This window comes from Olea europaea, chromosome 12 (assembly GCF_002742605.1).
Source record: "Olea europaea var. sylvestris chromosome 12, O_europaea_v1, whole genome shotgun sequence".
NCBI lineage: Eukaryota > Viridiplantae > Streptophyta > Magnoliopsida > Lamiales > Oleaceae > Olea > Olea europaea.
Genome location: NC_036248.1, coordinates 5,187,765 through 5,210,444, shown reverse-complemented (window position 1 = coordinate 5,210,444; position 22,680 = coordinate 5,187,765). Strand labels below are relative to the sequence as shown.

The following is a 22,680-nucleotide window of genomic DNA, read 5'->3' as shown; positions in this document are numbered from 1 at the left end:
TCTAAAATATGGCTGTTTTTGAAAATTTCTGAAAACAATTTATCCTTTGTTGGGTTATTCGATGGCTGTTGGGCCTCTGAGAAGGATATGGATTTCCTTTTGTGGAAATTACGTGTAACCAAGTTTTTTAGGTTTCAATTTCAAAAATTAAGTTTGGAGTTTATTTATAATAAAATAAAAACAGTTGATAATTCCAAGTTTAATATTAATAATAATATTATAAAATAAAATTAATCTATGTATCCACCTGGCCCCACCAAATTTCACTTCCTAACCCTTATCATTTTTCGCTTTCCCTTCTTTCTCTCTCTCTCTCTCTCTCTCTCTCTCACACAACATGCCGGAGGCACCGTTAGCACGGTACTCATAATCACTCTTGTGACCGCTATTACAGCAACGTCGCTCTGATAGCGGTATCACTCGACACTGTTTTGCAATAGCAATGACGTCGTTTGTGCTCATCGTTGCTGCAGTAACGACGCTGCCATTGCTAGTGTCTGTGTTGACAGCACGAGTCCACTAGGCTCACTACGGTTTGTGGTTTTTGTGGTATGGTGTTGCTTTTTCGGTAGTTGTGCAATGACTTTTAGGGTGGTGGTGCATGTAGTAGCAATGCTGGTGTGGAGGTGGTAGTAATGTTGGTGGATTCGATGCCAATGTCGATGGCGGTGGCAATGGTGTGGTATAAGATGGTGGTTGACTAGTTGTGGTGGTGGTGTTGGGGGTAGCGGGTGGGAAAAATAGTGTTTGTGATCAATTATTTGATTGATTATAACTAATAAATAATACATGATCTAAAAAATGTCAGATTCTGACAAAATTTATAATCGTGACTCAAAATTTGTTAATTTCTGGCCCATTTTTAATAATTGATGATCGAGTAATAACCGTGACCAACTAATTTGATAATTTGTGATAAATAAATGAATTCAATCCTATAAAATTCATGATTAGTGATCGATGACTAATACGTGACCTATTGATTTGATAAATTGTGATCTACAAAATTTGTGATTTGTGACTGCGACTTCTGTAATTATAACCAGTAAGTAGTTGTGACCATAAATTATATAATGATGTGACCTTAGTGTATTCAGTATCCGTTTGGCCTCCATTATTCCACATTATAATGAGAGAAATAATAAATTTGTGGAGAATGTGTGGTTAAAAAAAGATTTTTTTTGGATTTACGTGTTATTTTATTGAAAAATGTATGGTTGATAAGAAAAGTTGAGAAAATTGAATTATAATTTAATGGAGACTAATGAGAGCCAAACATGGGCTTAATCAACAAAATATTTTTTAATTAATTATTTAATGAATAAATTTTAATTAAGACCTAATTTTTGTAATATTGACCTAATCTCTTAATTTTGAAATTATAGTTTACAACCCTCTTACATATTTATAGTGTTTGTTTGGTAGTGATTTTGATAATTGATTTTCTGACAGTTAGAGATAAAGTGGGTCCAATCGATAAGAGAAGAATTCAAAAATAAAGACTGTAATAATAAAATAACAATAAAAAATTAATTTTAATTGAATTTTTAACTGTACCAAACAAGCTATTAATTTCAATAAAATAACAAATTGGGGATAATTTGTTCACGTGGGTCAATCTAGCACAGCCCAAGATGGACGGGCTTGCCTTATGAGTTATATATTTGTTGGGCCACGAAAATGAATTTTCATTTCTGCAATCTGTAGGGGGTGATTATCATTAATCACGATAATCGAGGGGCCGAGTAGAAATAACCAAAATTCCTCGTGCCATTTATATGGTCAATGAAACCCTAATTTTTCTCCGTACTCCCAAGTTTCTCTCCAAGCTCTACGCCTCCAGCACTGGTCATGTGAGTCTCTCTCTACACACAGCTTGAAAATTTCATAGATTTTCACTTTTAATTCAATCTTGTAATGCCTTTTGGTTGAATCAAATTAAATTATCAGATCTGAGTATTACTATTAAGCAATGGCCGTCGCATTCTGCAACCTCGGCTCAGATGCTGGGCTCAAGAAGCTTGATGATTACCTTTTAACTCGCAGTTACATCACAGGGTAATTGTACTTCATTTTAGAGTATTTTTAATGTTTTTATTGGATTTAGATTTTTTTATTTATTGTTATTATTTTATTTTTTTGTGAGGCGCCTTATTAGGACTAGTTTTCTATTTCATAAATTATGAAAAGAATACGAGTTGGAGAATTTGTCCCGAAGGAGATTTATTAAATGGATTTTCAACTTTTGTTTTTACTCTTCTATTTATATCTAGAGAATAATCAAAATAAAAACTGAACCATGTGATGCATTGAATAATTTTAGATTGTTGCTGTTCCTTTGCGGATCAATCGTTTTAATTCAACTATTATTCTACAACATGCTTATGCTTAACGATAACTGCCTGGGCATGAAACATGTGATTCATTGGATAAATCTTAGTTAAACTTTGTTGCTGTTCCTTTGCACATCAATCATTTAATTCAATTAACATTCTACAACATGCTTGTACTTAATGATAACTGCTTGGGCACTCTTGACACCTGCCTGAACCTGAGAAACTTATTTGTGTTGCATAATTTATTTGAAATCTCATTTGTATGTAATGTAGATAACCTATTTATGTTTTGATAGATATAAAATGACTCACTATCCTGGAAAAGAGCGAGAGAAGATTTTCTGAATTAGTAGTATCAATTCTGTAAGCTACTGTGTGGTTGTACCATAGTTGTGGAATATGTTGCATAGAGTTGAACTTCTCATATCATAAACGTAGGCAATGGAAGCATGGCTTTGTAGAGTGCAGAACAGTGCCACTGTTGTAATGAGAGTTTTTTCTTTTCTAGCTAACAATGAATTGAATCTCAATTTCGATTCTCTCTTTACTCCTTGTTTCAGATACCAAGCTTCAAAAGATGATCTGACTGTTCATGCTTCTCTTTCAAAGCCTCCATCATCTGACTATGTCAATGTTTCACGGTGGTACAACCACATTGAAGCACTATTGAGGATTTCGTAAGTCCTTTCTTAGTTGCACAATATTTTCAGTATTTTAAGGTTTTTGGCTTGCTAACTTATTATGATATGGTTTTGTAGTGGAGTTTCTGCTGAAGGATCTGGTGTTATAGTTGAGGGATCAGCTCCTGCCCCTGAGGAGGCTATTGCAACTCCTCCTGCTGTAGACACTAAGGCAAGATATTAATATCCTTGCTTTATAATTCTTAGTTGTGTAGGAATTTCTTTGTAGTGAATAAGTTATTTGCTATTGCATGGATGCACATGCACATAGATTATTTGTTTAATCTCTTTATCTCTGTTTTATAGAGCAATGTAAATTTTGAATAACCATTCTTTATTGATTTTGAGTACTTGTTCATCATTTTTAATGCTTATTCTTACAAATAGCACAATATCTGAATTTCAGGCCTCTGCTGCAGAGGAGGACGATGACGATGATGTGGATTTGTTTGGTGAGGAGACTGAGGAAGAGAAGAAGGCTGCTGAAGAACGTGCTGCAGCCGTGAAGGCATCTGGAAAGAAGAAAGAGAGTGAGTTCGCAGATTCTCAAAAACAATAAATAAATAATAATAATACACAAAGACTCTTTTCCCTAATTACAAGTGGACCAAAGCTAGAGAACCTAATTGGAGTTTCATATTCATATCTACTTTAGTTTCCACATCATCTATAAGCTATTTTAATCTGACATACTTATCAAATTATTTCAATGTTATAGATTTCATTTTTATCGTTCTCATATATTATCAAACTAAATCCATATATAAATCCTTATGCTCATTTTTTAGGTGGGAAGTCATCAGTACTGATGGATGTAAAACCATGGGATGACGAAACTGATATGAAAAAGCTTGAGGAAGCTGTTAGAAGTGTGCAGATGGAGGGTCTGCTATGGGGAGCGTGTAAGTTTTTCTCTTCCTTTAGGGATTAATGATGATGCTAATGGCTATTGCAACCTAGCTTCAGGGAAGACTCTCTGAGTTTGACTTTGATTGTTTTAAGCGAACATGGATACATGATATAGTACCCAGACTGTTACCAGCATGTGTTTTCAAGCCAAGTTTTTAGAAAAAGAACTATCATGGTGAAATTGTAAAATGTGGTGTTTCTTTTCTGATGTAGTTTATTGCATTTTAAGGAAGCTTACAAAACATCTCACATTTGTTGCCAGCTAAACTCGTTGCTGTTGGATATGGTATCAAGAAGCTTCAGATTATGCTTACCATCGTGGATGACTTGGTATCTGTCGATACACTTATCGAAGAGCGTCTCATGGAAGAACCAATAAATGAGTATGTCCAGAGTTGTGATATTGTGGCCTTCAATAAAATATGTAAGTTACTCAAGAATTTGTTGTCATTTTGATCTTAAACCAAGTATTATGTCCTAGCTAATTAGACTGGCTGACTAATAATAATTATTAGTCGCTATGTATCTGATTGGTGACGATTGTTTTGCAGAATTCACTGATTCATTCACCGGTTTGGAATGTGCAATTGAACGATTGGAGTGTAGGTTCTGTGTTGCGTTTATCGTCCAGTTTTTCCATAATGCTATTTGAAGTTGTGTTCCGTTTATGGCTATATGAAATTTCCAGACTCGTATAATTTGAATGTGGACTTGGCAATGTAACCAATATAATTGCCATGTGAAGTGACTTAAATTATTGTTTCTTTATATTTTGTTGGAACTTTCATTTAGTACTTGACTATCCGTTATTTATTAGAAATAAGTTCTAAGATGCATTGTTTACAAAAGTTTAATTCTTAGAAATAGGTTCATCAGCTCCTTTTCTAAATAGGCAAAATATGATGTCAACGGAAAAAAGAGGATCGATCTACTATATGGATCTTAATTTGGTTTCTTTAGAGAAGGTTGAATAAAATTGTTAAAGCTATTGCTTCTGCTTTCTTGTGGCTCCTGGGGTTTAGATTCTAAGATGATTTATCCCCTTAAACTTGGCAAATGGTTCCTTATCTCAACTTATAATAAAATTGAACACCAATTTGTGTGCTGTGCGATGCCCATGTATCTTGGCGTTGTCCTGCACGGATGGCGGTAGAAATGAGAACTTGCCCATGTATCTTGGCGTTGCCCTGCACGGATGGCCGTGGAAGAAATGAGAACTTCACAATCCCTCCTGCAATTATCGTCTCTTCAACATTCTCGAGTCATTTAGACTATGTTTTGCGCGTCTTATGAGGTCACCCAAAGCAAGAGGCGTATGCGAACCAAAACATTGATTTTGGCCAATTTTTGCAAATTTTAAGGCGCAGTCGTGGCATGTCTCAATCTGCAGCTGAACCTCAGAAAATCTGTAATGATGCTGAAATGAGTAATCTTCCCGTCCAAGAATCGATCAAAGCACCATGGGTAAATCTATTCACGGAAAATCATAAACACGATGACAGAATTAAGCTGGAAAAGTTTGTCAAACAGTATGGTCAGGTTATTTTAGATGATCAAGACTTGGACGAAGTTGAAGATGCTTGGGGGTCTTGCTTGGTCAGCTATTTTGCAAGACGGTTTCCAAGTAAGATGGCTTTGATCCAACTTTGCAACTCGTATAAGGTAAAGTATCAATACTATGTGCATAATAGTGGTTGACTCATTTTCAAATTTGAGAATGACGTGGATAAGCAATGTGTACGAGATAAAGGACTATATCTTGTGTTCGGAAAACCTTTGATGCTAAAAATTATGTCAAAATGTTTTGAGTTTGACGAAAAAGAGATTTGTATGATGTCGGTATGGTCAACCTGTCAAGATTACCTTTGGATTTCTGGAATGCAAGAGCCTTAGGAAAAATTGTCTCCATGGTGGGCAAACCAATTGTAATTGATAAACTCACATCCTCGAAAGATAGGGTATCTTATGCGAGGGTCTTGGTTGAAATTGATGTTGCCGAGGAATTGGTGTGTATGCTGGAAATTAAGCTCTTGTTTGAGCCCTATTTTGGCGGGAAAATGCATTTTTGAATAATGTATTGAAGGGAAATGTGATTAAAAAATGAGGAAAAGTTTTGGACTTGTGTATAATATTATTTTATCGAATAATGTAATTGAAATGATGTCAAAATACTATTTAATAATATATTTTCTTCAAAAGAACATGGCTCAAACAAGGGCGGAGTTGCCAAAAAGTAAGGTTAGAAACCAAGAGGTTTACTGTGAACATGAGCTGAAGTTTTGCTCTACTTACAAACGCTTCCGTCATGAAACATCAGGGTGCAATGTACCTAGGCCGATTGTGATGGATAGATAGCAAGAAAGTTCCAAACGAAGGCATCAATCAAGTTGTGCATAACAAGGATATCCAAAATTAGTCTATGGTTACAAAACGGGTTGGAGATGGAGCTGATGGAAATGGCAAGCAAATTATTGGGCGAAATGACTAGAACGCCACTGGTCGAAATTGCCATGATGCTGGTGGAAACTCAGTACAACAAACTAGGGACGAATTGGAAAATCCATTTCTTGAGGTTGCTAGCAAAAGAAGGGAATAAATAAATCCAATGGCCATGATCAAGAGGAATGACAAACGAAGGTACCTTGCAATGACAATCTCAAAGTCAAAGGAAAGATGGATGATTTTCGTCTTGCTACAGTCAAGAAAGATAAAAGGAGGATAACTCCCCTCTTGATATTAAAATGATTCAGCAAGAACGGGAATGGATTGTCAACACTTCATGTTTTAATTTTGATTAGACGAAGTTACGTAAATTTTTGAAACTTTATGTTTTAATTCATTTTGAGTCTAATACTTTGATTTTTTAAAATTTTTTAATGTTTGATTTCGATGTCCGGAGTAATTGTACTCAAAATTTTGATCAATATATTTATTTACCTGATAAAAAAAAAAAACAACTATCATTTTGTCACTACACCTAGCTCTTTATGCAAAACTTAAAAAATATATCACACTCGATAGTGTGATAATGGGTAAATGTTAAAATTGAAAAAGTAAAAAGGATTAAATAATCAAACAGAATGTACACACATACAAGTTCGGCCACCGAACAAAAAGGAAAAATACGTAGGTTAGGTGTTGACTTGAAAAATAGACTTATTATCTTCCGTTCCCCTTTTGGTCACTGGATTCGAAGCAACATTTTCGTGGGTTGAGGCTTGGGAGGAAAAGCAAGAGAACCTCGGGTAGAATCGATCAATACAAATGCCGAAGCGGACGACGCACACGTACTCGAGCGAGGACGCCGCACCGGACGGCCCTGACTCCGATCTATTCGTCTACTACTGCAAGCACTGCAGCTCTCACATTCTCATCACCGGTAATTTAATCTTGTTTTTTATTTATTTAGAACTTTTCTCCAATTCAAACTTCAAAATTTTCCATGTGGAATAATAAATTAATTTATTCCAAGCATAATGCTCTAAAAATGAGCTGTGCTCATAATTTGATCTGGATGGGTAAAGAGCTATTGTGAGAATTGTTTGTTTCTGTTTTTGTACTTCGAATTTTAGGAAAAATTATTTGTAACTTATCCTTTCTTTATGTTTATGTTATTAGTCTAGTCACATTTAATTAATATCTTCAGCTATCCTGTTTGTGTTATTTTATGAAGTTAGAGTTCTCAGTTGGAAATTCTGTATTGAGAGAAGGGGGAAAGAGTGTGATTGATCTTATTCGAGTGAAAATGAGCTTTGCATGGCAGTATAAATGGGCAGTTTACTAACAAACTAATTACAAGATTCAACACAAAATTGACACGTGGATGACTAACTACCCTAACAGCGAACTAACGTCCAGTTGTGTAACTGATTTTGTTAACTGCCAGCTTGCTGCTATGTTCTGTTACGCCCCTTTAAGATGGACGATGGGGATTAATAATGGCCATCTTGGACATCAATGGGAATAGAGAAGTGGCAGGCAAAGGCTTAGTGAATATGTTAGCTAGCCGGTGCTGAGTGCGAACAGGAAGTAACTCGACAAAACCATTAGTGAGCTTGTCTCGAATAAAGTGGCATTCCAGTTCTATATGCTTGGTTCTCTCTTGGAATATAGGATGGGTAGCGAATGTGTATGGCTGCTTGATTGTCAGAAAATATTAAAGTAGGTGCAGGAGAAGAGATTTGAAGTTCATGAAGCAATTGCTGAATCCAAATAAGCTCACTGGTAGTTGCACCCAAGGCTCGATATTCCGCTTTAGTTGAAGATCGAAATAGAGTGCTTTGTTTCTTTGATTTCCAGGATACGATAGAATCACCAAGGAAGACACAGAACCCTGTAACTGATTTTCTTGTATCAAGGTAGGAACTCGAATCAGCATGGGCAAAGGCTCAAATCTGGAAGGAGGACCGGGCTTAAAATAGGAGGCCTTGCCCTTGAGTTGCTTTGAGGTATTGTAAAAGATGATGAGCAATGTCAAGATGAGATTTTCTGGGTGCAAAAACTGACAGACTTAACCTGTGAACCGCAAAGGTAATGTCAGGCCTTGAGATTGTCAAGTAGAGCAAATGACCTACTCTCCTACTCTGGGATGCATCAGCAACAAGTTCTCCTTCAAATGAACATAAACGAACCTTGGGGTACATAGGCAGGATAACTGGCTTTCAGGCCAAAGCACCAGTGTCCTTAAGAAGTTGAAGTGTATAGTGACGCTGTGAAAGGAATATCACCTTTTATGAGCGAGAAATCTCCAGTCCAAGGAAGTGCTTTAACTGGCCTAGGTCCTTAAGTTTAAATTATAATCAGTGCCAGTGATGATAATATCATCAACATAACCAACAATGCTACCAAGGATGTGCAGGAACCTTTAGTAAATAGGGAGTAGTCAGATTTCAATTGATGATAACCATGTGAAATGAGCACATTAGAGAATTTTGAAAACCACTGTCGCGATGCTTGTTTGGGATCATATATGGACTTATGTGACTTGCAAACCAACTTGCTTGTCCCTTGTACATCGGCAGTAGATGATTTGTTATATCCCAGAGGCAAATCCATGTATATTTCCTCAAAAAGATCTCAATTTAGGAAGGCATTGTTCACATCTAGTTGAGTGATGTGCCATTGGTTAATGGCTGCAATGGCTAGAAGGATTTTGACTGTAACTAGCTTGGCCACTGGAGAAAATGTTTCAATGAAGTCCAACCCTTCTTGTTGAGTATCCCCTTGTGACTAAACAAGCTTTTTACTGATCAATACTTATGTCAGACTTATATTTAATTTTACATTGAGAAGGTGTTGATGTTTTCTTTCAACAGCAGAGTTTTGTTCGGGTCTTTCAACATAAGAGAATTGGTGAATGACTCCCTTTGATGCTAAGAAATCTACAAGTTTCGGTTCTGGAGCATTATCAGACCTGAATTTCTTAATTTTCTTGTGGAACTGAGTTTCAACCAAGTTGAAAAACTTAGGCGTAAGGAGTTCAACATCCGATTTCTATTTCATAAGATATACCCATATAAACCGTGAACAATCTTCTACTAAAGTGAGGAAGTATTTATGACCTGTATATGTTGGAATGTGATATGGCCCCTAAGTATCGCAATGGATTAGATCGAAAGCACTATCTAATAAATGGTTGTTTGACACGAAAGAAAGTCTCATTTGTTTTGCCAAAGGGCATACATCACAAGAGACATATTTATTACATTTGTAACTATTTCTAGACAAATGCAATTGATCTCTTAACGGTTCCAATTTCTAAAAAGATAGATGGCCAAGTCTATTGTGCCAAGTGTGAGAAGTTACATTGCTAATTCCTGAACAAATAGAATTAAAAGTTTCATGAACAGGATTACAATCAATAACAATTGAATTAGATGAATCAGCTTCCAGAATGTAAAGATCAGCAACTCTCTCACCCTCGCCAATCATCTTCAAACTGGGCATGTCCTGAATAATGCAAGAATCAGTAAGGAATCTGACAATTTTAGATGAATTCCTGGTTAATGAGCTGACAGACAATAGATTGAACTTGAATCGGGGTACAAGCAACACATCTTTAAGCATTAAATCATGGCTGATTTTCACAGATTCAGTGAAGAACACAGAATGTTCATGGTTGGGCAATGTGATGTATGTATTTTGAATTGATTGCATTTTATGGAATGCTTTGGTGGAACATATGTGAGTTGTTGCCCCTAAATCCACCATCCAACACCTAGGGGAATTGAGCATTAGGTTAAGAGAAATGGAGAAACATGTACCTAATACATGGCCACAGTTAGCATCCTCTTCAGCATCAGTCTTTGCTAATGTGAGGTGAGTACTCAACATATTCATCAAATATTGGTATTGTGCGGGATTCAAGGTCTTCATAAAGTCCCCTACCTTTCCATGTGTCTGCTATGGGCAAATTCAGATACTTGATTCACAGTGGCTTGATTCTTGTGGCTATTGTCAGTTGCTTGGTTGGACTCAGGCCTTAGTTTAGCCTTATATCCAGGAGGATGCCCATGTAGCTTATAGCATTTATTGACAACGTGTCCACTATAGCCATAGAAAGCATAGATTGGTCTTTCCTTCCTTTGGTGTTTGTTATAAGATTACCTAGCTGCAGGTTTCTTGGCGTCATTTCTGACATAGAATGCTATAGGATCAGATGTTGTAGCAATGGTATTGTCACTCTTTTGATGCTCATCTTCGGATACTAGAGCAAATACCTTGTTTATATGAGGGATGGGATCCATCAGCAATAGTTGGCCTCAAACTTGAGCAAATGAATCGTTCAATCCCATAAAAAATGACACAACATATTCCATGCAATAGTGATCCACTAACTTTTTGGCACCTCCACATTCACATCTTCCACAAGTGCAAGCAGGTCTATAATTGTTCAATTCCTCCCAAATAGTCTTCAATTTGGTGAAATACACTCCTACAAAAGATCGTCCCAGGGTGAGGTCCATCAATTCCCGTCTTAACTGAAATATGCGAGGAACATTTCTCTGCTGGTACCTCTCTTTAAGATCCATCAAGATTTCGTATGCAGAATCAGCATATATGATGCTGGCTGAAATCTCCTTGGAGACTGAGTTAAGGATCCATGAGATCACAATATTATTATTGCGAATCCAGGATTTAAACAACTCATCATTGCCCTCTGGTCAAGGCATAGAACCATCAATGAAACTTAGTTTATTCTTCACTAACAATGATATCATCATAGATTGATTCCATGAGGCATTATTGTCTCCAGTTAATGGTTGTGAGACAAGAATCAATCCTGGACTATCGAAGTGGTGCAGATAATAAGGGCTGGAGCCATCATCAATGGCGGAATGACTCATTGATGAGGAATTGCTCGATTGATTTTGATTAGCAACTTCAGTTGCCATGGTAATGTTACTTGGAATATCAGAATTTTAGTGGAAATGAAAAATAACAGAGATGATTGAGTATCTCAATGCTCTGATACCATATTGAGAGAAAGGGAAAAGAATCTGATTGATCTTATTCAATAGAAAATGAGATTTACATGGTGGTATAAATAGGCAGCTTACTAACAAACTAATTACAACATTCAACACAAAATTGACACGTGGATGACTAACTACCCTAACAGCAAACTAACATCCATCTGTGTAACTGATTTTGTTAACTTCCAGCTTGCTGCTATATTCTGTTATTCTGTTTACATGATTGCTTCATTTTTGCCCCTTTTTTCTTCTTCTGGTTTTCCACATGTTTGTGCTAGAAAACACACAAAAAAGAAATAAAGGAGGACATACAGGCACACCAGTTCACCAACAGACAATTTCTTCTCCTGGATTAGGAAGCCACTGCACTGGCTGGATCTCCCATCTCCAGCACTTCATATTTCTAAAATTTGTGCAGTTGAACTAACCATGAGTTTTTGTGTACATCACTTGAGCTGTTATACTTCTAGTTTGACTTCCAAAGTGACTTGGACTAATTTGGGATCTTATCTTAAATGTTTGAGGACTTCTTGAGAAGAGCAAAACTGATTCTATTTCAGTTATCAGTTATGTTTGCTTTTCTGTTTTTCCTGGTTAAAGAATATTTAGGCTTCCCCATACTGAAGCATTTTTGTAGATACGCAATTACAGAAAATGCCTAAGAGAAAAACTGACAAAGCATATGTATTGGACAAGAAGAAGCATCTTGCAAGGCTGAATACTAGTGAAGGTGGAAAAGTTCTCTTGAAGCGGTAATCTTCTATTTATCAAATTGTATCAGGTGTCATGTTGTATAGTCTTATTCATCATGCAAATTCTCCTTTTTTCTCAGCATTGTATAGTGCTTTGTTTTATTATACTAAAACACTTGATAACGTATAAAGACAGAAAGAGAGAGGGAAGATATCAAGTAGCTAATATTTCTTTTGTATGATGGGTTCTTGGTGCCTAATTTACAAGTTTTCTTATTTGTGGAATTCAACTGTTGTAAAACTGAATTCTCTGTCTTTTTGCATACCCAAATGTTTCTAGGAACAACCCCATTATGTTTAGTCTTTGCTAATTCAATATTGTTTGAAAGAGTTAATGTACCCCCATAATAACCTGTTTCTTCTGTTTGTGAGTAATTTCCTGTTCCAGCTGTCTGTTTATCTTTTCTAGATTAATTGAATCTTCAAGCCTTCACTGCATGCAAATTTTAATGACTAAGCCCATGTACGGCTCGTTTTTATAAATTGTTTATAAACACTTTTTATCCACATATTTTGAGGGACCTCATTCGTTTTTATCTATCATAATTTAAGTTATTTATAAACACTTCCCAAACATGCTTTAAAAGATGGTAAAAACTTTTTCCATCATCATGAAGATCTCTTGGAATTCTACTTAAATAACCAGGAGCATAACAGTTTCGATGATGATTGCATAGAACAAAACTAAGACAGCTAATTTGTGAAAAAAATTATTTTCTTATTAGGTTATCTTAGGATCACATCTAAAGTCTTTCTCTTAATTTCAATGAGTTGCACCATCAGCCGAGTCTTAAATCTTATGTCTGTGCTGGAACTGCTGATCATGTGTGTTGCCTGAAAAATCCAGGAACATTGCCTCCTGCGTAGAACTAACAAGTCAAATTTTCTTTATGATAGAGAATACAGCATTTCACCACTTATAAAATATATAATTAAAAAAAAAAAAATTAATTATAGAGCTAGCAGTTTGTGGATTCATGAAGTATGACTGAGTACCTGCTGTTCTGTGCTAAATTTATGAAATTCAAATTTGTGAAGTTAATCTTTGTTGTGGTGGATCTTTCTCGTGCAGTGGTGAAGGAAAAATCGAGAAGCAGTATCGAATGAATTGTTTGGGTTGTGAGTTGTTTGTTTGCTATCGTGCAGAAGAAGATCTAGAATCTGCCTCTTTCATATATGTTGTTGATGGTGCGCTTAGTACAATTGCTGCTGAAACCAATCCACAGGTAACAAATCTCAGGATATTATTCATTATTTAGATTCCTTGTTATTAATCTTTCAACTACTCAATTTGGGAATCAAGCAATGTGAAAATTTAAAGGACCGAAGGCATGTCAGAGATCCTTATCATTTATCCTGCTATCATATTTGTCTCTATCATGCTTTCAGGAATCATTTATACTTAAAGCTCTCTTGTGATGTAATTGATTTCGAGGACGCTATAATTTGATCTTTTGCTATCCACTGTAGGATGCTCCAGTACCACCCTGCATATCACAATTAGCAGGCGGCCTTGTTCAAGTGGCAATAGAAGTGGAAGACCGTTCACAGCGATCTGCAATTACAAGTAAATCAATCGTACAGTGTTCCGCCTAAGTTACTCCATCAACATGCATCTGTTCTGCATCATAGATCTCTATGGTTTAAAGTTCTAGCTAAGAGAATTCATGTGGTGATTGTACAGACGCAATCATATTAGCATCTGTTTTGCTTGTCATAGTTCCTTTGCGTGGAAATTTGAAGCTATGCCATGGCCTTGATGTTAATCAATTTCTTTGTACGCTTTCAGTGTTTCAGTCCTGGTGTTAATCAATTTCTTTGTGTTCTTTCAGTGTGTTGGTTCTGGTTTTTATTCATCCTCAAGATGTTTTTGTATCCTCCTTGTGAAAATTTATTTAATCTTTGCCAAAAAGATGGAAGTAAGCATGAGTAGTAAATTTTTATTTTATTGTTCTAAAGCTGAAGAAAGTGCATGAAATTGAAATGGTTCGAGGAAAAAGTAGACAATTGCATGTGATTTGTAACTCTTGAATTAACTGCAATCTGCTGATTCAAAATGTTCTTAATATGTGTAAGAGCACATCCAAAAGACTCTTTAAATATGAGATGCTCTCTATTTTAAAGAATCAAACCTTAAAATCATACTCCAAGAGCCTCTTTAAATTAACTTTTTAATTTAGAGAGTGAATTTGGCTCTCCAAAATCACTCTTTATAATTAAATGCATTCAAAGTGTTTATTTTTAATGTAGGAAAATAATAAAATAATTTAGAGAAAGGATAGTTAAAATAAAATATAGAAAAAAATAATAAATAATTTTTTAGAGTAGTAATATTAAGTGTTAAATATAAAGAGTTTATTGGATCACTTTAAACTTTTTAACTCTCTAAATTTATAGATGCTTTTCAAATGATGGAATATACTCTTTGAAGATAGTCTCTTGGAGATGCTCTAAGGTACATGTAGACTTTGTCTCGACTTTCAAAATCAGTTGTTAGCCATAGGGAGAGCAAACAATTTCATGTCATTTCTTTAGAGGCAGTCAACCTCAAATAATCACTGTAACCCTAGAAGTGTAACCTTGTATAATGTCAAGTGAGCCCTAGGCTTGATTTGAAAATCACTAGTGCGAGATGATAATTTTTTCGTCGACATGACTACATCCAAAATCATTGTGATCACAGTATATTCAGCGTCTATTATTGGGTCTCTGCTGCTTATAGGATGTTGCTTTTAATCCAGAAGACACTTTTCTTTCTTTCCCTTATTTTCTTGAAGATTTGATGGCGAAACATTACAAGTGAAAAATCATTATGTTTTTACAAGAAAGTAATCATATTTGTGAACATTTGTATCTTCATAAGGCGGATTCAGAATACACACATATATATATAGAGAGAGAGAGAGAGAGAGAGAGAGAGAGAGAGAGAGTAGGGGAAAACTTTCATCTTTTACATATATTCATGTTAGGAATCTGACATGTGTGAAGGATGATAATGTAATAAAGATATGAAAACTGATGATTGTTCTTTGCTAAGCATGGTGTCTTTTCAATACATTTATAACAGGAGTAAATGCTGATGATGTTCGGGTCACTGTAGCGGCACCTGCAGCCAGAGGAGAAGCTAACAATGAGCTTTTAGAATTCATGGGAAAAGTATTGGAACGGAATTTATTCATTTAAACTGACAAATTGAACCTCCCTTGATTTATCAAAGCAAATGAAGCTGACTTGGTAAAATTTCTTTGAGACAGGTGTTGGGCCTTAAATTAAGCCAGATGACTCTTCAAAGGGGATGGAATAATAAATCAAAGCTCCTCGTGGTGAGTTCACTTCCCAAGTTTCATCATTTTAATCTGTGTGTTTTGATGTGTTATACAGTCCGCTTTTCTCCTCTTCAGTTGGAATGTAATCAGCGGTTCGAATTCTGCCAAAGTTAGTAATTAAGTTTGATTGTTTTGAAAGTTCATTCCTAGTTAGTGATCTGACCATGTAATTTCAAGAAATTGAACCTTAGGGAATAAAATAGAAGAACCAGAGTTAATCAAGGCATAAAATGCTTCTTTATTTTTAAATAGGCAAACGGCTCCTTCATTGAGTGGCTATCAACTAGGAACATGTGACCAGAAGAAAAGGGAAAGGAAAAAGCTGAAACAGGACTTCATAGAAAACTAAACTTGCTTCAATTTTAATAATGTCAATAGTGAGGGTTGTTCAGCTTACGCTAAACGAATCTGCAAATCTGACTTCATTAAGGACAGATGGTTTTTTGAACAAGGTGTTGAGATTCTAATATAATCAAGATTTTGGGGACCCTGACCCTCAAGCTAGAAAGCACTTCGTTGGCTTACCTTAGTTTTATTTTTCGCAGGCTCCTTGCTTTATTTTCTTTTTCTTCTTATATCTGAAACCAGATATCAGGGAGGAAACTTATCCAACATTTTATTCTTCTCTCCCAATGCTAGCATAGTGAAAAAAAACTATGATGGCTGCATATCTTGCTAATAAGTGCACCTGAAATAAATATGACTTGAAATCCATAATATTTAAGTTATGCGCATATGATCACAATCACGCGTATGAGATCATGTATAGAACCATATATATGTATCTGTTTATATACACGTGCATTTGTTTCAATATTCATCTGTCCGCAACCTTTATAGTAAACGCCAATACGATGCTAATAAATACATTCCCTTTTTCCTAACCAAAGCTTAACTGTTACTTCTCTACCCCATAATTTCTGAACCAGGTCGAAGATTTGACTGCCAGACAGATATATGAGAAACTTCTGGAAGCTGCACAACCTTGAGACAGCACGGATGTTCATTTCTATTTTGTATTCCTTCATTTAATCCAATTGGAATTGGGAATAATGCTTAGAGCATTGTAATTTTGTCAGCACATTGTTCTGCAGTCTACTGTTGTGCTCGAACAAATTTATTCCCAACAGAGGATTGCTGAAGACAAGAATTTTATCTTTAAAATGCCACATTGTAAGATATTGCATTATAAATTGTTTTCTTTGTTACCACCGAAGGTGCATTTTGAGTTGGAGCCAGAGTAGGAGAAGCATATCCAAATATTTTTCCGATCACACACTTCGTGAATCTGTTGATTGTTTTTAGCATGTTGTGGAAAATTTTGCAACATTGACCAACCGTAAATTTCCAATGGATACGTGCTGAAAGTTATTCCAATTTGACGAGTAATACCTGATAGGCTGATAAAGATGAACTGCACGTATGGTTAAATAAAATTAACTAATAAAAGTTAATTGCTTTGAAAATAATACTTCTTTTACTATCAAAATGAGCGACTTGTTTGTTTTCAAATTTTCTATAACAAATGCATAGTCTAGAATTTACTCGTTCACGTAGGTAAGCTCTTTATGCTAAGGAAGCTTTTAACCAAACAAAACTACTTTTCCTCACTAACAAGCGCTGATATTAGATAAGGCAATCTAATCGAAGGACCAATTCGATTATTTTAAGTTCAAAGACTAAGAAGAAAAAAGGGGAAAGCAAACACTACCCTCCATCAATGTCAAAATGAATTTATACATAACTTGAATGCTCATATCCTCCTAAATCAAAACTAAAATCAGACAAAACTGATTTTAACATAAAATTCTGGTGACACAAAATTCCGATAATATAATATATAAAATATTCTCATGGACAGTAGAGAATGAAACAGAACAGAAATTTTCCCGCCTTCCCGAAATCGAAGACTACCTCAAGTCTACCATTCATTAAGCATCACTCTGTAGAACTCAAAGTCTATTTTGTCTTCTTGGGAGCCAGCTGGGTTTCAGGCTGCAAATCCAAATGTTATACAACTTTGTTAATTATGTCACTGCTTGCTTAAAAATCTAACTGTAAGTTTATTTGCAAGTACATAGGCTAACTAAACCTTTTTTGTTGGTCAAATTTGGAAATAAGATAGTTGACTTTTAAGCTTAGCCGTACACATGACAATACAAGCTCGAGAACATTAAGTTATTTGCACTCATTGTGAGACATATGGACAAGAGATCAATGACACAACAAACAATGCAAAAAACAGGTGGACTGATTCAGCACTCTTTTTCATTTTTCCTCTTGCTAATATATAATATTAAAAGAAGGGAAATGTTGTAAATCACCTCCTTTTTAACCGGTTCTTCTTTTTCTGACAAGATCAACTCGATATGGCAGGGAGATGACATGTAAGCTGCGTGCAGAACATCAATCATTAAAATTTGCTTCCTTTTTTTTTTTTTTATGTAAAGTGAATCTACATCCAAGCCTTTGACCTGAAAAGACACGTTAATGCTCATCTTGTTAGGAGTTATTAGGGAAAATTACGGATCCCAATCTATTGCCCGGGTTGCAAGTTGGTCCGCTACCTTTAAAATAGAGCATGTCGATTCTCAACCTTTCATTGTTCCACAAACAGTCCCAATTATCAAAGCTGCCAAATCTTCGTTAAATTCTAAGCCCACGTTGAAACGTACTTTACTTCAAATTTATGGGCTTGAACCCAAGTAGGAAAACAAAATATAGCTCCATAAAGTTAGACATGTGAGAGCCACATCATGATTTAATGAAGATTTGGACAGTTTTGGTGGTTGGGAACTAATTGTGCAACTAAATGGCATATTTTCCCTAGTTATTATAAAAATAAGAGATGGATCAAAATATCCACAAAAAGAAATGCATACTTCAGCATTGCTCTCAGCATTCTTGAGTAGGTCAAGAATAAAATTTGCTGACTTAACAGGCCAACGTCCTTGTCCATTTGAATGGCGATTCTTTGCCTGAGCAGTACGGCCAACCCCACCACAGAATCTTGTGAATGGAATAGCTTGCTTGTGGGCAAGAACATCCTCCAAGTATCTTTTGGCCTTGGACAGAGGCATTTTCCTGAGAGCATGGGCGGTCTCTCTTGTATTCTAAAAGTAAATATCAATAAGAAAACAGTGTGTAAAATTGTATCAGAGCATGATTGTAATAGATCTAAGCGGGCAGGAAAATCAGATCATGCAGAACTCCCAAAATCCAAAAGAAGAATAAAAATATGCACCAAGCATTAGATTTCTGAATGAAAAAATTTCCTTGCCAGATTATAGAGTGAATCTTGTTCTCAAAGTCAAAACTATACCTTCAAAATTGCTATCAAAAATAAAATTGGAATCTAGTAAAAATATGACAATAATGGTCCATTAGAGTGGTAGTTTACTAAACCTCGTCAATCCAATTAATTTAGCAAGAACTTCAAGAAATTATTTATTGATGGCATCTAAGTCCAAATGATTCTTTGTTTGCTGTATCAAGATCTATTCTTTACATATTTATTTTGTATGTATTGTTGTGACAAACTTTTTGATATGATGATAAATGATAATATTGGCCAACAAGAGGAAGTGACATTGAATATGCATAAATTAAGCAAAGACCTATTCTTTACCCACTGATACTGATAATAGAGACGTGATCATGGTAGAACAAGTAGATGAGGAAGGGATAATCCACTAACACGATTTGTTATAGTTTTTAAAGATCTAGTTGATTTAGAACCTTTAGTAGATATAGCAATGAATCAATGAAGTGGAGAAAGAAGATTAAAAAAGATTCACATAGTCAACCCCAGTTCGGATGTTGAACTGTTTATGAGCCTTTCTCTACAACATCATCAACACAACCAACTTCCGTAAGTCTTATAAAATATCTAAATAATGCTACTAGAAGAATTGCTCAGGTGAACAGCGCAGAAACGTTTCACACCATTAAACCAAGGGAAAACTGCATCAAAGGTCACAAACCTTTCATTTTGTTGCAGAATTCACCTTAACCTTTCATTTTTGCGACCGCAGTCCCAAACCTTTACTTTCCACTGCAGCTGGAGTCCATTTGACTGATTTCATCCATTTATCCATTAAATCGACCCATAAATTAAATGTTTGACTCAAATTGATAAATTAAATGAGGGGTAAAATGTTCGAATTATATTTTCTTGCCTAAAAACTTTAAAATAATAATTGAATGAAAAACAAAAATATAAACGAACTGTTCATCTTCTCCCACTTCGCACCCCTACCCCATAACCCAAAACCAGAAAATCAGTCAACGACGCCACCCATCCTCACGATGCTGCACCACCCACCATTGTCACCGCAAAACGAAAAATGGAGATTATTATCTTGTAAACCTAAACTATTCCAAAAATTATCTTGCTTTAAATCTAAAAAGTAAACAGAAGCAAAAGGCAACATAAAGGCCAAAGAAGCTTCATTTCTGCATCAACAAAAATTAGCACCAGTCCCCTTTTGGAGGGACACCAAGGCAGGAAAATTTCCCATTCTCTTTATTTTCAACCATTCATCAACCTCCATGTAGTCCATTAATTCCCCCATCTACATACTCAAACTTAGGGCTTTCCATTTTCAGGCATTCGAATTCATTCCCTCAAAATTCTCGGCTTCAGCTAGAGCATTTTGAGAACTTTCAGTACTCTCAATCACAAAATTCGAGTCAGACGGCTAGGCATTCTGGGAATTTGAACTCCCGATGGGCTCAGGCTAAGGATTGTGAATATGTTGTGGCGATTGTGACTTGCTGGTGGAAATTCGAAATTTCAGTGTTTTTGGACAAAATTGGCTTCAACGATGAAGAAAATAAGGTCCCTAGGTGACATTGAGGGATTGGAGTGAAGCTTCGCCATCAAGGGACGTGGGTTATAGCTTGTTAGTTGGATTAGGGGAAGGCGAATTGACGCAGACCGGGTGGGGATGGAGATATGATTTATTTGAGTTGAAGGAGATTACAACTGGGACCTCAATTTAAACGATTTCTTTGGATTCGATGGATCTCAATCTTTGTTTCATAGAGTTGATGAGGAAGGGTTTGAGAAAATTAAGGATTTGGTAGATATGAATGTCAGGTACAATGAATGTGTGGAGGTGGCGGTGGCGGTGGCTGGTTTTTAGGTTTTGTGTTGGAGGATGGAAGATGAACATTTCATCTTGAATTTTGCTTAATTATCATAATTGTTTTATTATAGATAATATAATTTACTATTTTACCCTCATTTGATTAGTCAATTTAAGTCAAACATTTAATTTAAGGGTTGACCAACGGCTATGGATGGAATCTGTCAAATAGACTATAACTGCAATGCAAGTTAACAGTTTGGGACTGTGACTGTAAAAATAAAAGGTTAAGGCATATTCTAAAACAAAATGAAAGTTTTGGGACCTCCGCTGCAATTTTCCCTTAAACCAAAAATAATGATATCACTACTTATCATCAATCAACCAAAACTAGAATGAATAAGTAAATACAAAATTACCGATCAAAAAACTAAGTAAATACAAAATTTATTTATCACATAGTAGGAAGCATCACATGAACATAATTTTGATCATTCAACTAAGGAACTGACATTCAAATATAATACAGAGAAAGCTCAACTTGAACAAATTGAAGATTATTGTTTCTTTTTCTTCAGTTCTAGTTTCCCTTGTTTGACCTTTCAATCGGGTTCTCATATTGAGAATGACATGTAAAGCGAATTTATAGAGACATCATGTTAAATTGAAGATAATATGATTAACATTTGGATTAAAAAAAATAGACAAGGAATTGTATGAATTCATCGTAATTAATAACAAAGAACGAAGAATCCAACAATCAATTCGAAAAACACCAACCTTGAAGTGAACTCTGAGATCAGATCCCCTGGCTTTGCATGCTGAAACACATACAACATGCTCAGTTCAAATTTTTAAACCAATCATTTCGATATACAAAAAAGTAAGCCCCACAAAGAAAAGATAAAAAATGCCCATGAATTTTCGGCCTGCTAGGGTAGGGTACAGCAATTGTAGCGTAGCGTAGTACTCGCTAGATTTAGTACAATCACCTCCACTGCTTGTACCTTATTCTAGCAGAACCAAAACAGATTTGGTGCATTGTAATCGTGTAAATCCGATTGGTATATCATAACTTACACTTGGTCTGGTTGTCGGGTTCCCTGGAATACTTCACCTAAAATGTCAAATCATTCGACAGACAGCAAATGAAACGTTAAGGTACTGCTTTACGAGTCCATGAATACACACAGGTATGCACAGATATATACATCCATATATACAATCATCATATAAATCACAACAGTGAATTCTTTACAATACCATGGCGAAAAGCAAAGGCGATGCGGCGGCAGTGCAGAAACCAATACCGGAGAAGGAGACGAAAGTTTCTTGAATTGAAGTTTGCCCTAAGTACTAGTATTAGCACTGGGCTTTTTCTTTACATGGGCCTATGAAGATGTCTTTGGGTTTCTTACTGGGTTCTGTGTAAGAAAATGTTTTTGGTTTAGCTTATTTTTTGTAATAAATTAACATTAATTTTATTTTCTACAATCATAATTTTAGAACTTGTTTGGAAGGGATTTGTTGAAAAAAGAATAATACTTTTTTTGAAGAATATGTGATTAAAAGTAGAAAAAAGTTATTAATCCTATAAATTATGTAGTTAAAAAAATAATTTTCAAAAAATAATTCTCAAATAAGTTCTTAATTATCTTTGTTTAACTTACTCGAATTGTCAGAAAATTGCGTTGATGACAAACAAGTGTAAATAAAAACTGTCCCTTCAATTTTCTTCCAAGTCTCAATTTTACTATTCTCATTTTTTTTTTTCAAAAATACCATTTTGAATAAGTAGAATCAAACCAGAAAACAAAAAATCATCCCAAAACATGACAATCCTACTATTGTCATCCAAATCTCATAGGTATTGCATGAAATTCCTTACTAAATAAAAGTCCACTAATTTCCCGTCTTATTTCGATTGAAATCTTTAATATTTTTGTGTTTATGTTAATCATTCCCATTCTTGTTTAAAATTTTCTGAAAAACTGATTCTGAAATTGAAAATACATACTCATAATTTCTTGAACTGTACGTCATATTTTTATTAGATAGAATTATTTATCCTCTTTGTAGCCAAAAATTGACTATATAATAAAGATCAACAGA

At 35.3% G+C, this 22,680-nt stretch overlaps 3 protein-coding genes across 3 annotated transcripts; 2 read left to right on the top strand and 1 right to left on the bottom strand.

Moving 5' to 3' along the window:
* The first annotated feature begins 1,724 nt into the window (after positions 1–1,724).
* LOC111405325 (elongation factor 1-delta 1-like) lies at positions 1,725–4,724 on the top strand. Its single transcript, XM_023034152.1, has 8 exons — positions 1,725–1,853; positions 1,951–2,058; positions 2,897–3,013; positions 3,095–3,188; positions 3,423–3,546; positions 3,805–3,918; positions 4,188–4,349; positions 4,477–4,724. Coding segments are annotated over exons 2-8 (699 nt in total). The 5' UTR covers positions 1,725–1,853; positions 1,951–1,972; the 3' UTR covers positions 4,479–4,724.
* A 2,334-nt stretch (positions 4,725–7,058) lies between these two features.
* On the top strand, positions 7,059–16,689 carry LOC111405322 (UPF0235 protein At5g63440). Its single transcript, XM_023034150.1, has 7 exons — positions 7,059–7,304; positions 12,038–12,152; positions 13,225–13,378; positions 13,623–13,719; positions 15,220–15,308; positions 15,407–15,475; positions 16,408–16,689. Exons 1-7 carry the CDS (start codon positions 7,190–7,192, stop codon positions 16,465–16,467), a joined length of 699 nt encoding a protein of 232 aa, XP_022889918.1. The 5' UTR covers positions 7,059–7,189; the 3' UTR covers positions 16,468–16,689.
* A 433-nt stretch (positions 16,690–17,122) lies between these two features.
* Positions 17,123–21,950, bottom strand: LOC111405321 (60S ribosomal protein L17-2-like). The gene is made up of 6 exons (XM_023034149.1): positions 21,832–21,950; positions 21,649–21,685; positions 21,349–21,389; positions 18,361–18,591; positions 17,803–17,952; positions 17,123–17,473 (listed from the first exon to the last, which is right to left on the bottom strand). Exons 1-6 carry the CDS (start codon positions 21,832–21,834, stop codon positions 17,438–17,440), a joined length of 498 nt encoding a protein of 165 aa, XP_022889917.1. The 5' UTR covers positions 21,835–21,950; the 3' UTR covers positions 17,123–17,437.
* Positions 21,951–22,680: the final 730 nt, after the last annotated feature.